Source organism: Macaca thibetana, chromosome 13, assembly GCF_024542745.1.
Source record: "Macaca thibetana thibetana isolate TM-01 chromosome 13, ASM2454274v1, whole genome shotgun sequence".
Lineage (NCBI taxonomy): Eukaryota > Metazoa > Chordata > Mammalia > Primates > Cercopithecidae > Macaca > Macaca thibetana.
In genome coordinates this window covers 95,306,291-95,322,742 of record NC_065590.1, presented here as the reverse complement: position 1 = coordinate 95,322,742, position 16,452 = coordinate 95,306,291, and the positions used below count along the sequence as shown (strand labels likewise).

General features: G+C 45.7%; 1 protein-coding gene across 6 annotated transcripts in view; it reads left to right on the top strand.

The window, feature by feature from the left end:
- LPIN1 (lipin 1) overlaps window positions 1-16,452 on the top strand; it is a 143,029-nt gene that overhangs the window by 107,384 nt on the left and 19,193 nt on the right. For all 6 annotated transcript variants that reach the window (XM_050753894.1, XM_050753896.1, XM_050753893.1 and 3 more), the window contains 4 exons: window positions 3,399-3,478; window positions 11,234-11,360; window positions 12,727-12,875; window positions 13,389-13,475. In XM_050753894.1, the coding sequence (XP_050609851.1) occupies window positions 3,399-3,478; window positions 11,234-11,360; window positions 12,727-12,875; window positions 13,389-13,475 (443 nt within the window). The remainder of the gene's footprint in view (window positions 1-3,398; window positions 3,479-11,233; window positions 11,361-12,726; window positions 12,876-13,388; window positions 13,476-16,452) is intronic.

Sequence of the window (16,452 nt, the reverse complement as noted above, 5' to 3'; positions counted from 1 at the left end):
TGAGATTGGTTTTCATGTAGTTACATCAGAGAAATGAACATAGGCCCTAGTGCTGAGTTTTCATGAGCCAGCTCTGCCATGAAGTAGGGCTAGGGCTTGCGGAACATGGGGAAGGTGGAGAGGAAGGTCAGGAGCCAGCAGCATAGGCGTCACCCCCTGGCTCTGTAACCGTTAGGAGACTGTGGTCAAGTCACTCCCTCATGGTAAGATTTCGTCATCTATAAAAGAAGGGATTCACCTTGGAAATTCAGTTTCTTAAGAAATTAAATATCTTCCTTCTGCTTCTGGAGACAATTTTTTTTCTTTTTCTTTTTCTCCCCTCCCCTCCCCTCTCATCCCCTCCCCTCCTCTCCCCTCCTTTCTTTTTTTGAAATGGGCTCGCTCAGTCACCCAGGCTGGAGTGCAGTGGTGCAATCTCAGCTCACTGCAACTTCTGCCTCCTGGGCTCAAGCAATCCTCCCATCTCAGCCTCTAGAATAGCTGGGATTACAGGCGTGCACCACCACGCATGGCTAAGTTTTGCATTTTTAGCGGAGTTGGGTTTCACCATGTTGCCCAGGCTGGTCTCAAACTCCTGGGCTCAAGTGATCTGCCTGCCTAGGCCTCTGAAAGCATTGACATTACAGGCGTGAGGCACCACGCCTTGCCTGTGAGGACAATTTTAATGAGGTATATATACTTATAGCAGTTGACTAATTCTCTGAGTCCTTTCACTGAAATGGAATGTCTGAAGGTCCATGGCTTTGGCCTTACTTATGAGTGCCTGTGATTTCTTTAAGATCTTCGTTGCCTTCTCCTCCTATTTCTTGAAGCACTTGCTTCGCTTGGCTCCCAGGCCCCTAAGTCCACCTGGGCCTCCTCCTCCCGGCAGGCTGCTCCCGCTCTGGCTTAGTCACCTCTAGGAGGGTCCTCAAAGCTCATGTTAGGCCACCTTTTCTCCTTTTACTTCTTACTTTTCCCTTCTGCCCATGCGATGACTCCGTTGTTGTCTCCAAACCGGACATTCTTTTCTACTCCACATCCATTTATCAAGTAGCCAACTAAGCAGACATTGTCCTGCGGATGCCTCAAGGTATTTCAAACTTAACACTTCCAGAGTTGAACTCACGGGATTCTTGCGAGTTCTTCCATCACTGGGGCCATAGTCAGAAAATGGCACCACTGTCCATCCGTGGGTGAGATTCATGCTTTTAGCCTCACTCCCACACTAGGTCCTGTCAGTTTTCCATCTTAAATACTTATCTGACGTGTCCATGTCTCTCCAGCTCCACTCCCACGAATCTGCACTACCGTCATCTCTCCCAGAGGTGCTTCCAGATGGTCTCTTTGCACCCATCCTCACCCTTGCTGCTTCATTCTCTGTACTGCGGATGCATCGGTCTCTTTAGGGGACTGCTCCCATTTATGTTGCTTCTTGCTTAAAGCCTTACTGTGGTTCCCCAGGGCTCTTATAATGAAGGCTGGTGTCCTTACCACGACCTACAGTGCTTGTGTGTTCTAGCTCCTGCCTGCCTCTTTAATCTCATCTTTGCTGTTTTCCTCTGCTCTCTGTGCATTAGCTTCAATGGCTGGAGGTACCTTCTACCCTGAGGGCTTTGCACATGCTGTTTTCATCACCTAGTATTCTGTGGACCCCTCTCCCCTGCTTCGCTTAGCTAACTAGCAGATCCAGTAGCCCTTTCTCTGCATGTGAGTCTGGTCTGCTGTCCTCTGCCTGTGAACTCTTCCTCCATAAATGTTGTCATAGTTGATAATTATATAATCACTAGTGTGACTATGTGATGAACCCTTCCTTTCTGTCTAGACCCAAAACTCCATGAGGCAGAGACCATGTATGGCTCTGATTGCTTTGGTGTTCTTGGCCCCCATATTGGACCCAGAGTAGGGGTTCAGCAAACATTTGTTGAGGGTGTGCTGATTTCTCTCGGAAAGTAGTATGAAGAAGCCACAGGGACAACAGTCAAATTGGTTATTTTAATCATAAACTGCCATGAACTCTATGTATGCCATTAGTTGAAAGGGCAAAACATTTGCTGGAAGAGTTTTATCAAGATATAGTTGTTCTTTGACGTTTTCTGTTAGCATATCTGAGGTCTTCCTATCAGTTTTACTGATCTCCAAGGGCTACAGACAAATGAGTGCAAATATATATGCTTTATACTAGAGGCCGTAAAGCATGAAGGGCCTCTCTAGTTTTCTTACTAGAGAGCAGAATGTTCTAGAATTTAAGGTGGAAGTATATTTCAGGGACTTCTTTGTAGAATATCCAAATTCTCACCAGTTTGAATTAAGTGGAGTGCTGCTATAAAGTAAGGAACAATTATGAAATTAAGTGTTTCTTTAAAAATCTAAAACATACTTATTTCAGTTAGATATATATTTGGGAAATAGCCTAAGAAGAAATTGCTAATAGTGGTGGCTAAGTCACATGATAATAGATAAAACATAACTGGACACATTATATCAATGATTTGTGTGCTTATTAAAAAACCTAAAGGATATTTGAAATTAGTTCATGCTAATCATATGTTAAGACAGTCACCCTATTATGTTGTTTGTATTGTTCATTTTCTTTATTAAAGGACCGTAGTAGAAATTGTTAACCTATCTCCTGATGAAACGAGCACGGATAAAGAGATTTAGTCATTTACCCCTGGTCCCTTGGCATTTCTCTCTGGTCTCTTCTGTCCATAGGGCCATTGCCCATCTCCGTCCTCCCTCGCCTGCTGCGTGCCTAGCTTTGTGTTTCAGACACAGAGTCTCCTTTAGTCCTCATAGCAGTGTTAGGAGATGGAGAATATCACCCCTGTTTCACAGATGAGGAAGCGAAGTTCTGAACAGTTGAATGACTTGCCCAAAGTTTGTAAGCAAGAGAGACAAGACTGGGCCCAGGTGTTCTCTTAGAAATCCAAGGTTCTTTCCAGTACACCAACAGAGGATTTTCTATTAAGAGTATGTGATCTTGGAAAAGAAGAAAATGCTTTCACATCTTCCCCAGACAAAATATAGTATGAAAATATTTTCAAGCATTTCTATCAGCAATTTCAAGAAAATATTTTGAAAGGCCCCCAGAATCCAAGCAGCCCTTGATCAAGCATTTGCATAAGCTACAGTGATGATGGAGTTTGGTTTGGTGCCACAAACACTCACAGATAACAGACTCATTTCTGTCAAAAATATTTCTTGGTTTAATCGTATACTTCTTAGCAAAGGAGCGATCAGGACCCACTGAAATAAACACAGCCAGAGCCTCCTGGGGCGATCGCTAGGGTGGGCGTCCTTGGGGAAGGGTCTACCTTCAGGGATCCTGCATTAAGGAAGCCCATGGGAAAACACCAGCTGCCTGCAAGCCCCTTCTCTGTGGTACTTCTGTGACTCTTTCTTTTCTCCTTCTCTAGGAGAGTAAGCCAGAGCAGTGCTTGGCTGGCAACGGACATAGCACCGGAGAGCAACCACCGCAGCTCAGCATGGCCACCAGGTGCGGTAGGAGGCTTCTTGGGATGTTGCAGCGTCCAAGTTCATGGCACATGCCGCCTGGATGCCCCTAGGGTTCACACGGTTCCAACTCTGGCTCTGTGATTCACTTGGTGACCTGGAGCAATTTATTTAACTTGGTTTTCCCATGAGCAAAATGGATGCAGTTGCTCCCTTAGATAGCTAATCTGCAAAATAAATGTGAGCCTTAAGTGAGATAATATAACTAGAGCATTTCGCATGGTCCTGGCGTGTGATTGCCCTTTATACAAAGATGATGATGATGATGACAATAATGACAATAATAACAGTGAGAATAATATCAGTGATGACAGTAACAAATAACAGCCCTAACGATAACATGGAAATAAATTTCACTTCTGAAGGAACTTGCCTTTCTCTGCAATTTAAATGCTGACCAGGACTTATGTTGATACTTTTAACGTGGATTCATATTCACTTGACGTAGGAGAGGTTAGATTTTGATGATACTGATCAGTATTTGTGGTTTGTCTTCAGGTTAATCTCTTTGTATGGGGTTGGAGGTGACTCTGAGGACAGTCCAATTATACACTAATTATGATGCAGGTATCATATACTGACACTGGATGATTTGCTCTGTACCATCTTTTACTTATTACTTCATGTTTACAGTATTTCCGTGCTTAAGAAATCCAGGATTCCATTTCTTATTTAGCAGACAGAAAGTGCTAACAGATTAATTGGGGCCAGATCCACATCTTACTCGTTGTTGTATCTTGGAGGCCACTGCCCCGCAGAGCAGCCTTTCCAAAGTGTTGCTCAACCACCACTGAACCACTGAGGATTTCTCCATGTGGTGTTGATTTATGGGAGAGGCAGGCGTGGATTTCCATTCCTCTGAATCCTGGCCATGGCTCTGCGTCTTAAACAATTTTACATCTAGGAGTCTTTACTACAAACAGAAACCCACGTGGGAGGCAGGTAGGAAACGATCTGATTTCTTTATTGTTCTCTGTGGAGAAGAACAGGGTGGAGACGAGTCTGTGGGACCTGGCAGGGCTGAGTTTGAATGTGCCTGTGAATGGCCTGGCTCGCTCTCGCCTGGGATGCTCTTGAAGGGGAATGTTTCCGTTTCCCCTGGTGGTGTCCCAGGTGCCTCCTCGCTGACCCACCCCTGGTCTGTGCTTCGCAGGCACAAGAAAGAATGGGAAGGCACCAGGGTCTCGACATTTCCCAGCTGGGAATTCTGAGTTTCGCTGTGAGTGCGCTTGGAAGGGAAAAGGCAGGTGTGTTGAGGATGGAGCCCAGGCCAAGAACGTGCCACCCTCTGAGTGATCCGTCAAGCAGCCAGCATGGAAACCAGACATTTTTAAAATAAGTGGTTGTTTACTCCGCAAGCTGTAGCGGAAGCAGCCGACTTTAGAGTCAGGTGGGTCTGGTTTGGAATCCCAGCTGTGCTCCTTGGTAACCACTGGACCTCGGGCAAGCTCCCTGACACATCTGAGCAAAGATGCCAGTGCCACCGTCGGTGCCCAGACAGGCTGGGATGGAGCCGACCTGGAGGCTGCGTGGAGGCACGCTACCCCGAAAGAGGCACACAAAGAAAGATGCAAAACTGGGTGCTCTCAGCAACTTAAACCAACTTAAATAGCTACACTAGAAATGCCCCATTTTCCTGGAATTCATTTTAATAACCTTCTCTGTCTTGGCAATAATTTCTAAACACAAGAGGTAGTACAGAGCAGGATGTAGAGCAGGGACCTTGTCCAACAGCCTTCAGTGTGATCTTTGGCAAATTAATCCACCTCTCAGCGTCTCCATCTGTGAAATGGGATTAAGAGTAACACCGATGCAGTAGACCACATCTCACTGGGTCTTTGCGGCAACTTCATGAGAAAATGATCCAGAGTGCAGAAACCGATCGGGGAGGGTGGCTGTGTGGTCACCTGGAGGACACGCGTTCAGTCCCAAACCATAGAGTTTCAAGTATTTTAAAATATACTCTGAGGGCTAAATGCGAGATGTCTGCCAAGTCCTTCCCGCCCTCTGGCAGTGCCCAAGGCTGTGGGAGCTCACCTCTTGCATTAGCATGACCTGGATGTGAGACATGGAGTCAAAGGAGATCATTTAGGAACTTTAAAATTTATTGACTGTCCTATTGGATTTCACACTTGCATGGGGATTGTGCCCCTTCGTTTTGGCCAATTTGTCCCATTGGAAACAGGTATATTTACCTAGTGCCTGTACCCCCATTGTTCTAGGAAGTAACTCACTTGCTTTTGATTTTACTGGCTCATAGGCAGAGGGGACCTGTCTCAGATGAGACTTTGAACTGTAGACTTTGAGTTAATGCTGAAATGAGTTAAGACTTGGGGGGACTGGGCCGGGCACGGTGGCTCACGCCTATAATTCCAGCACTTTGGGAGGCCGAGGCGGGCAGATCACCTGAGGTCAGAAGTTCGAGACCAGCCTGGCCAACATGGTGAAACCCCGTCTCTACTAAAAATACAAAAATCAGCCGGGCATGGTGGCGTGCGCCTGTAATTCCAGCTACTTGGGGGATACTGAGACAGAAGAATCGCTTGAACCCAGGAGGCAGAGGTCACTGCAGTGAGCCAAGATCGTGCTACTGCACTCCAGCCTGGGTGACAGAGGAAGACTCCATCTGAAGAAAAAAAAAAAGACTTTGGGGGACCTGTTGGGAAGGCATGATTGGTTTTGAAATGTGAAAAGACGAGATTTGGGAGGGTCTAGGGGCAGAATGATATGCTTTGGTTCTGTTTCCCCACCCAAATGTCCCAAATTTGAATTATAATCCCCAAATCCCCACGTGTCAGGGGTGGGATCGGGTGGAGGGAATTGGATCAGGGGGGCCGTTTCTCCCATGCTGCTGTTCTCGTGATGATGATTGAGTCTCGTGCGATCTGATGGTTTTACAAGCATCTGGCATTTCCCCTGCTTGCACTCACTCCGTCCTGCTGCCCTGTGAAGAAGGTGCCTGCTATTCCTTTGCCTTCCGTCATGATTGTAAGTTTCCTGAGGCCTCCCCAGCCATGTGGAACTGTGATTCAATTAATACCTCTTTCCTTTATACATTACCCAGTCATGGAGCAGTGTGAGAACAGACTAATATAGCCAGTCTTAGACCTAGGGGAAGATGGGCCTGAGGGTCAGAGTTAGGTTTACAAGGGAAGGAAGAGGACAGCCACTGGGAGGGGCCCATACACCGCGGGCACAGTGGCATCGCTGGTGCCAGCACTGCTCTTACTCTCACTCCGTCTAGCCATAGCAGGCAGGACCCCAGGAGAGTGGGGAGAGCAGCGAGATACTTCTGCAGCTCTTCCCAAGTTGGAACCTCAGCTCTTGCAGTTTACTTGGGGTGTCACGGATTTTTCTCACTGTCTGATACAATCATATTCAAATGTGGGCAAAAAATGCTTTTCCCCGTCAAATAGAAACAGCTGGACCATTCGCTATTCTGAGTTAGTCACACTATGGTTCGTCATCAAACCTGAAAAATTAAGAATTGGTTCTTGTGAAAAAGAAAGATTTTGAAAAGAATATAAAGTTCTCTTGAAAAATGTAAACGTTTTAATTTGTACTGGCATCTCAGACTTTGAGTCTCCTTATTAGAGTCATGCAGTTGACTAAAAAAAAAAAAAAGGTGTCAGAATGTTTTCCTAATTGACAGACTTGATTGACGTAACAGTCCCCGAAGTCCCATAATTGAGCAAACAGCTTGTCACCATACAAATAATTAAAATACCGTTTGAAAAACGTACACTGACAAGTGCTAACTTAGATGTTGTTCACAGCTACTCTTCTGTGCACACATTTTCAAATGACATGAGCCCTTTTGTTTTGTTTTGTTGCTTCTTGCAGATACTGTAAAGCAAGCAACATTTAATGAGCCATTGTAAGGGGTGGGGTGGGGGCCTCCGAAAAGGAGACATTTTATTCTGTGCAGGGTGGCGCAATCTGGGACGTGGCAGCCGCAAATGACCGTGTACTTGCCCTAAGCCGAAACCACCAACAGCCAACTGCACATCTCGCATTTTAGTCTTTGTATCTGTGTTTTCCTTTCTGTGTTCCTTCAAACATGGCATGCTGCACAAATTTAGTGGGTTTTTTTTTGTTTTTTTTTTTTTTTTTTAAAAGCAGCAGATGGAAATCACAGCCATTCCGCCTTGCCTCCTCATCCCGCCGGCAGAGGTACACATCAATCTGTTGTCACCAAGAGCTTTGCTTCACATTTGGATCTCATTTCACTCCAAACTGTTTGGTTGGAACATAAACATTTTCCCATTCAATGAGGGGCCTGTAGCCTCTTTCTTCTTCTGCTTGACAAGGAAATCTGCACCGGCCCCTGTCCCTAGCAGCATTTGCCAGGCTCTACTGGCTCCAGGACCACATCTACACTGTCCGAAAACCTCCAGGTTGTTGGTTCAGAAGAGCCAGCCTAGTTCAGAGTCTGTAGGTGTCAGAACTGGAAGGGACTTTGGTCGGACCAGGTCATTTTACAGAGGAACCCACTGAGGCCCAGGGAGGAATGTTTTAGGATACGGCCTTTGCTGGGGCTTATGTCTGGGTCTCCCGGTCCAGGTCTCTGCAGCCTGTTGCCTGCCTGCATCCTGAAGTTTTGAGTGGATGTGGTTCAGTTGTTCCTCTGCATTTTCAGATAAGAAATCAAGGCTAAAAGATGAAGAAGTGATTTCTCCAAGGTAATACAGCCTGAAGTTACCAAGGGCTGGCAATCTGTGTTTTTCAGAGTCTAACTGCTGTGCCATCTCCACGCTACCTAGAATCAGAATCAGCCCCCGGTGTCATGGCATTGTTCCATCCACGTGTAGCTTAGCTCCGCCACAGACCAACCACAGTTCTAGCCGATGCTCTGTTCTCCTTCAACTCAGCCTCCTGTTGCCATGGCGTATTCCCCCAGGACTCTGTCCCGGTGATCTCTAAATCTTTGTCTTCAGCCCAGGTCTCTGTGTTGTGATTTAGACACAAGCCCTGTGTGAGTAGGAATAGGTTATTTGCTGTGCCATTGATGCGTGGCGTGGTATGCTTGAGTGTTGGTTGAACGAGCTCTGGGCCAGCAGCCCGAAGCCCACAGACCTCCCTTTCCTGGGGCCCAGGGAGCAGGTGCTTAGGCAGGGCCTGCTCATTCTAGGACTGGAAGGAGCCAGGTCTCCACACAAGTGCGTTAGAAACACCACAGAAGTGAGGGTGCTGTGGAACGCTGTCCTCCTTCACGTCTCCCCAGTATTGGGCAGTACTGGGTTGTAGGGATCTCTTTTTTTTCTTTTTTGAGACAGGATCTTACCCTGTCACCCAGGCTGGAGTGCAGTGGCGCATTCTTGGCTTACTGCAACCTCTGCCTCCTGGGTTCAAGTGATTCTCTTGCCTCAGCCTCCCAAGTAGCTGGGACTACACCATGCCCAGCTAATTTTTTAATTTTTTGTAGAGATGGGTTTTGCTGTGTCGGTGAGGCTGGGAATCACTTCTCAAATGAACACGTATGGAGTCCGAAAGCTGTAGGTTGTATAGGAGATCTTAAGGGAGGCAAGGGCGGGGGAAACAGGAGGCAGTAGGATGAGAGGAAGTTAGCACTGAGAGGAGAGAGTTTATTGACATAAAAAGATAAGACACACACTGGTACATCTTCTCTTGTGAAATTCAGATCCTTTGCCCACTTTTAAATGGGGTTATTGGTTTCTCTGCTGTTGAGTTGTTTGAGTTCCTTGTATGTTCAGGGTATCAGCCCCTTGTTGAATGAGGAGTTTGCACATGTCTTCCCCATTTAACGGGTTGTCTCTTTGCTCTGTTGATTGTTTCCTTTGCTGGGCAGTAGCTGTTGAATGTGATATAGTCCCATTTGCTCAACATCACTAATCAGGAAAGTGCAAATCAAAACCACAGTGAGATAGCATCTCACCCCAGTTAGCATGGCTACTATCAAAAACACAAAAAATAACAAATGCTCCGAAGGATATGGAGAGAAGGGAACTCTTAAACACTGTTGGTGGGAATGTGAATTAGTACAGCTATTATGGGAAAACAGTAGGAGATTTCTTAGAAAACTAAAAATAGAACTACCATACAATCCAGCAATCCTGCTACTGAGTTATTTATCCAAAGGAAGGGAAATCAGGATGTCAAAGGGATGCCTGCACCCCCATGTTTATCACAGCACTATTCACAGGAGTTGAAATATGGAACCAAGCTAAGTGTCCATCAATGGATAAATGGATGAAGAAAAATGTGATACATATACACAGTGGAGTACTATTCAGACATAAAAAAGAATAAATCCTGTCATTTGTGGCAACATAGGTGGAATTGGAGGTCATCATGTTAAGTGAAATAAGCCAGGCACAGAAAAACAAATATCACGTGTTCTTACGCATATGTGGGAGCTGAAAATGTTGATCTCATGGAGGTAGAGGGTAGAATGGTGGTTACCAGACCTGGGAACGGTAGAGGGGAGAGGCTCATGAAGAGAGGTTGGTTAATGGGTACAAACATACAGTTAGATGAAAAGAATAAGTTTTGGCATTTGATGGCATAGAATGATTATAGTTAACAGTAATTATAAATTTCAAAATAGCTAGAAGAGAAGATTTGGAATGTTTTCAACACAAAGAAATGATAACAGTTTGGGGTGATGGATATGCTGATTACCCTGGTTTGATCAGGGTATGCATGATATTTTGATAAATGCAAATGTATGCATTTATCAGAATATTACATGTACCCCATAAATATGTACAATTAATATGTCAATAGAAAAATAAAAAATAAAAAAAACAGTTAAAAAAAATGAGCTGGAGCTCTGTGTATACGCTAACCTTGCCAAGAGGAAGGTGCTGAGCCAGAAGCTTTGTAGGAAGGCAAAGTACCGGAGGGCTTGGGATGTGCTGCTTTCGGGGCCACTCAGCCTTTTCCATTTAGTCTAAGGCATTTACTAAGCGCTTCATATAGCATTGAGGCATTTTCAAAGATAGTGGTCCTGGAAGGCAGAGCTAATACTACTGGGTTGGGGATTATGTCATAGCAGGATTTTCACTGAGTGAACAGCTAATTTCAGATATACTTTATGTGAACTATTTAAAGAAAACGAGCCTGATTCCCACCCTGCACCTCCCAGCTCCCCACTGAACAAAAAAGTCTAGAGGAGTTAGGGACACTGACCTGTATATTCTAAGCAGGGAAGTAAGGCATATTCCTTGCTCATGGGATGACCCTCTGGGGGATCCTGCAGGGTAGAATTGGTGATTCTTCCTTGCTTTCACTGGCACCTGTTCGTAAGTCCTAGAAAGTCCCTAATTCCTTGGAGTTGTATATTTGGCAAACTTTATACAGGGAACTGACGGATGAGTTTGGACTTGTAGAAACTTGGACTCCAAGCGCTTGGCCTGCAGTCACAGATAGGAAGAGAAGAGAGACAGAGAAGACAGTTAGCATCTTTCTAGGCCAAGAGGGAGTTTAACCCTGCTTGTCATGAATAGGAACCTGTTGGCTTAAAATAGTGATTGTAGCTCATCAATAGGCAAGTGAATGAGGAGAGGCAGCCCCCACATGTGTAATGCAAGAGATGCATGAATGGGGATGTAGTGAGAGTTCATTGATAAATTTAGCATCTTATGGTAAATGATCACCCAAGAGACGGGACTCAGGAGAGACTGGATTGACTTAGTCATTGATTAAAGGCTAATGCATTTTTTGTGGCTACCCAGATGCATTTTCTAATTGGTGATGACATCACTGTGTGTTCCAGAGTAAAGCATGAATCATCCTCCAGTGATGAGGAGCGCGCAGCTGCCAAGCCATCAAACTCAGGCCACCTCCCTCTTCTGCCTAACGTCAGCTACAAGAAGACTCTCCGGCTGACTTCCGAGCAGCTTGTGAGTCTCCCATGTTTGCCGTGGCTGTGTTGTAAGCACATGAGGTTTCTGCAGACTCCTAAGGCTGTGTAATGGTTGGGATGTGCCCCTTGTCACCTTTCATCCCAGCGGGCCTGCAGTCCCTCAACTGGGTGCCTGTTGTTTCCACCCCAACTCCAGCACTATCCAGCCTGGGACCCCAATATGACCTTCCCTTTTGTCTTCTTCTTTTGCTGGCCTTCCTTAGGAGGAAGGCAGCCTGGCAGAGCTAATTCATCCTGAGGTGTCAATCATGGATAGACTTGAAAATCACTCAAGGGTGTTTTTGCTTCAAGAGAGAGATGTTTGTTAACTCAAATGCATCTCTTCCGTTGGTGGAAATCAAGCAGTTCTGATAGAATTTAGAGAATTTCAGGTAACCAGGGGCATCACCTGGTCATGGTGTCCTTTTATTTTTCCATGTGTGAGACCAGTTTTAATTAAAAGCCCTTTCTTGGATCCCATTGGTCATGGCCAGTGGGCGCCTATCCTTGCGTTTTTTGTGAATCAAGTCTTTTGCATTTCCCCTGAGTTAGTGGGGAGCCTGGCTCAGGGGTGAGGGTGTTTACTAGGAAAAGATAAGGAACAGGCCCAGACACCCACTCAGGCCATGTGTGGGACCCTGCAGCCTGAGAGTCTCTGTGTGACTCACGGCTCCCACTGGTGACACTGGGGACACCTGCAGTCAGGCAACCTGGGGGTTTGAATGGCAGGAGTCTGAATGCACCAGGAGTCCTGGCACAGAGACCCAAAACTGCTCAAAAGTCACTTTGCATTTTGAATTTGGTGTGATTTCTTTGGGTCTAGACTATATTCTTCTGGATATGAGGCATGACTGATAACCGATACTTCTCTTTTTCCAATTTGTGTCAATATAATAATAACAACTTAAAAACATGGTTATGTAGGGTAATGTATTTTCACACTTGGCTTAAATTTGTCTCCCTGAATCATGGCCTTCCTATTTAGTCATGGAGTGGTAAGTGTATCCTATTCCAAAATTGTGATTTATTATGCTGGATAGCCCCGTCATTGAATCCTGGCTAATGACTCTAATCTGAAAATACTGGGTCAAATTAGCATTATCCTGGGAAGTAAAACAACTCTGTAGCAAGTAGGCACATTGCGTTACAAGGGGGCCTGAGAGAGCTGAGGTTTCGTTTTGCCTGTCCAACCCCAGAAAGAACCAGAACAAGGAAGGGTGGGGGAAAGAAAGAATTATACAAGGGCCCAGGACAGCCCCTTGTTTTTAAAGCCAAATGCTGCTTCTCATGGAACAGAATCCAAATGCCCATCCATCAGGGCCTTTCACTCAAGCAGACAAATATTAATGGTTCATGTTCTTCAGAAAAGCTTGAAGTTGAAGAATGGCCCCAACGACGTGGTTTTCAGTGTCACCACGCAGTACCAAGGCACCTGCCGCTGTGAGGGCACCATCTATCTGTGGAACTGGGATGATAAAGTCATCATTTCCGATATTGACGGGACGATCACCAGGTAGGTCCTGCTGACTTGGGGGTCATGGTAGATTTCTTTGCTTCGCCGTGTGGTCTCTGGGCCTGGTGTTGGCACCTCCGCTCCCCTCATGGGACTTGCACGGTTCGAATTCTGGTGCAGTTGGAGCTGCTTAGTTTCAGCTCCTTGGTGTCAATCATTGTGTTTAGGGCTGGGTTGTTTCCCTCTAGGGTATTATCTCTCCGACTTGGTTGCTTCTGTGGGGGCTTCTCAAGAGCGTCTTTTCAGAATGGCCTTTTCCTTTGATTCAGCAAGCCAGGCACCTCGATGCATGATCAGACTGGAGGCGTCCTTCCGTGGATTGCCATGTCCCTCCGTCAGCATCGACTTTGATGACTTGAGCCTTGGGCTTTCTATCCAGAAAGAAAGTTGTGGGTCTTGTTTGTGTGTGTGTGTGTTTTTTTTTTTATTTTTATTTTTTTTAATGAGGCATGAATGGTGCAATGAATCTGAATGGGAATTTTACTTTATTTTTCTCTTTTTCTCTTCATTTAGATCAGATACTCTTGGCCACATTTTGCCCACCCTTGGGAAGGATTGGACCCACCAGGGCATTGCTAAGCTGTACCATAAAGTGAGCCAGTGAGTACAGAGTGCCTGTTTCCGCCTCCTGCAAATGTTGGTTGTGTGCACCACACTCTGCATATGGAATCTTTCCTGCCCTAGCACGGGGTGACTTGTAGAGAGGGCTGCACCTCAACCAGGGAGGGGCAGTGGGGGTCAGGGATGGCAGAGTGAAAGTGAATCCCAGCAACTCTAAATTTGAATTCAATACCAAGAAACAAGGAGCGAAGTATAGGGGAATCGATTACTAGGAGAACACAGATGGTGGCAGCGTTAGGGGTGAGATTGAGGTTTGGGGTGAATTGCCCTCTAAAAAGGTTATCCCGGTCTGTGCGCCTCTAAAAAAATTGAGGTAGGGGTGAATTGCCCTCTAAAAAGGTTATCCCAGTCTGTGTGCCTGTAGATCCCAGTCTGCTCATCCTGAGGGATGGCAGAGGTAGCCAGATGAAGAAATAGGAGCTTATATGTTATATATGCCAAGTGATTTTCTGTAGGCTAAAAAGTTGCAGTTTCCAGGCAAGTTTTGTCGGCATTGCAGGCCCTGCGAGCCAACCAGCAGCGTACATAGTGTCCACCTGGTCTGTGGAGTGCTCCAACAAGCGTCCCAAAACAGAACAGTGCCCACCGTGGGGCCCTCAGCCCCAGACATCAGGTGGGAGATAGGTTCTCCGGCTGCTGTTCTGTGCTGGGTACATGGGTTACTTCACTTAAATCTTACAGCGATTCTGAAAAGCACATAATACCATTTCTGTGTTTAGATGAGTGAGATTAATGAGGAGAACTAATGTGATTTATCCAAATTCCCATTGCTCTCGTGTGGCTCCAGGGTTCAGAGCCCTGCAGGGATTCTCCACGTCCCCCCGAAACGCCCCCATTCTAGCTTGCCGGGCCCAAGCCTCTCTCCCACTCAGTCATGCCTTCTCCAGCCTTTTGTGGCCTCAAGTCTCCCATGCGAGCGAAATCTCCCCCTCCACAGCATTCTGTTCATCAGCCAGTTAGAGCTGGAAGGTACCTCTGCCTGAATCAGGACAGTGCTGACTCTCCGTGGGTGAGGAGGGTGAGCGAGTTACATTCACATGTAGTGAGTGTCAAGATGGAAATCCCAGGCCTGTGGTTCCCAACCTTGTTTGCTCATCTCTAGCCCACATTGGTGATGGTAGGGAATGGGCCACCATCCAGAGCTGTTTCTAGAACTCTGTGAACACAGATGAATGAACTGTATTTCCCTGCCCTGCATCCATCCATCCGTCCAGCATTCCTTGAGGGCCTGTTAGTGCCTCATCCTAGGGCACGTGCCTGGGATTGCCATGAACTAGGTAAGTCTCTGACCTGGGACTTTATGATCCGGTAGAAAAATGGTAGCTTGGAGAGAGAACCTTATATCCTGGTGGGATTAAAAGCTTCAGATTTTGTCGGGCACATGCCTGTAGTCCCAGCTACTTGGGAGGCTGAGGTGGGAGGATTGCTTGAACCCAGGAGTTCAAATCCAGCCTGGGCAACATAGTGAGACCCCCCATCTCGCTAAAAAAATAAATATATACATTTAAAAAGCTTCAGATGTCATCTTAGATGCCCAGGCTCATTGGTTTGACTTTACTTTTCTAGATTTCATCTTTAAAAATTATTCATACAAAAGTTATACATACTTCTTAAGACATAAATATATTAATAGAAGAGGCCAAGATTATAGAAACTTTAAAGTGCAGAGGTTGTATCACCCTCCTCTCTGCCTTGCTCCAAGCTATTCCCTTCCTTAAAAGTAGAACTACTATGAACAGTTTGGTTCTATCTTGCTGAACTTAAAAAATTTGGGCTGGGCACGGTGGCTCACACCTGTAATCCCAGCACTTTGGGAGGCTGAGACGGGTGGATCACGAGGTCAGGAGATTGAGACCATCCTGGCTAACATGGTGAAACCCCGTCTCTACTAAAAATACAAAAAATTAGCCGGGCGTGGTGGCGGGTGCCTGTAGTCCCAGCTACTCAGGAGGCTGAGGCAGGAGAATGGCGTGAACCCGGGAGGCGGAGCTTGCAGTGAGCCGAGATCACGCCACTGCACTCCAGCCTGGGTGACGGAGAGACTCCATCTCAAAAAAAAAAAAAAAAAAAAAAAAAAATTAACATTCCCACACATATACACTCACATTATTTAATTATTCATCATATCTTTTTGTTTCATTTGATGTAATATTTACCTTACTCTTTTGGCTGCTGGGCAGAACCCTGTCGTCTAGATATACCATACTTTCTTAAACTCGCCGTCTATTGATGAATGTGTAGGTAGTTGCCACTTTTTCCCCTCTTGCCAACAGCGATGCAGTAAGCATTCACATGCAATGCTTATGATATATAATGCATGTATAAATAAATAAAGAAGGCATGTACACTTAGGGAAGTCCTGCTGTAAAGTAGATTCCCAGGAGTAGAATTGCTGGGTCAAAGGATGAGCACATTTAAAGATTTGATCAATATTGCCAAATTGCCCTCTAAAAAGGTTATCCCAGTCTGTGCGCCTGTAGACGGCGTACGTGCAGCGTCCCCTCCCTGCAGCCTCACCATGGGCTGACCTTTCATTTAGAAGGATTAATCTACTCATGAGCTGCCTTGACTTGTGTGACACTGAAAATTGCATCTATTTTTAGTTGAAAGAAAGAAACCCTCATGGGTCAGGATATTGAGTAGTGCACAGCCTGATTCATTTGGTTTTTGGAACATAAATCTATTTCCGTCCTTACCGTAACATTAAACAAGCACTGTTGCTTTTTAATTTTTTTTTTTTTTTTTTGGGTCTTGATTTGTCTCTTGGATTTTCTCAGAAGAGAGATCTTCTTGAAAAATAAAGCTGTGTGACTTACTGAAGAACCCCTGACCATTCTTTGACTGGTTGGTTTAGAATGAGTGAAACCTGTTTGTCTGGACCCGCAGATACTGCTGTACACTTCCTGTGCTATCACTTTGGTTGAAAGGCCGGAGCATGATGTCACGTGGAGACCCA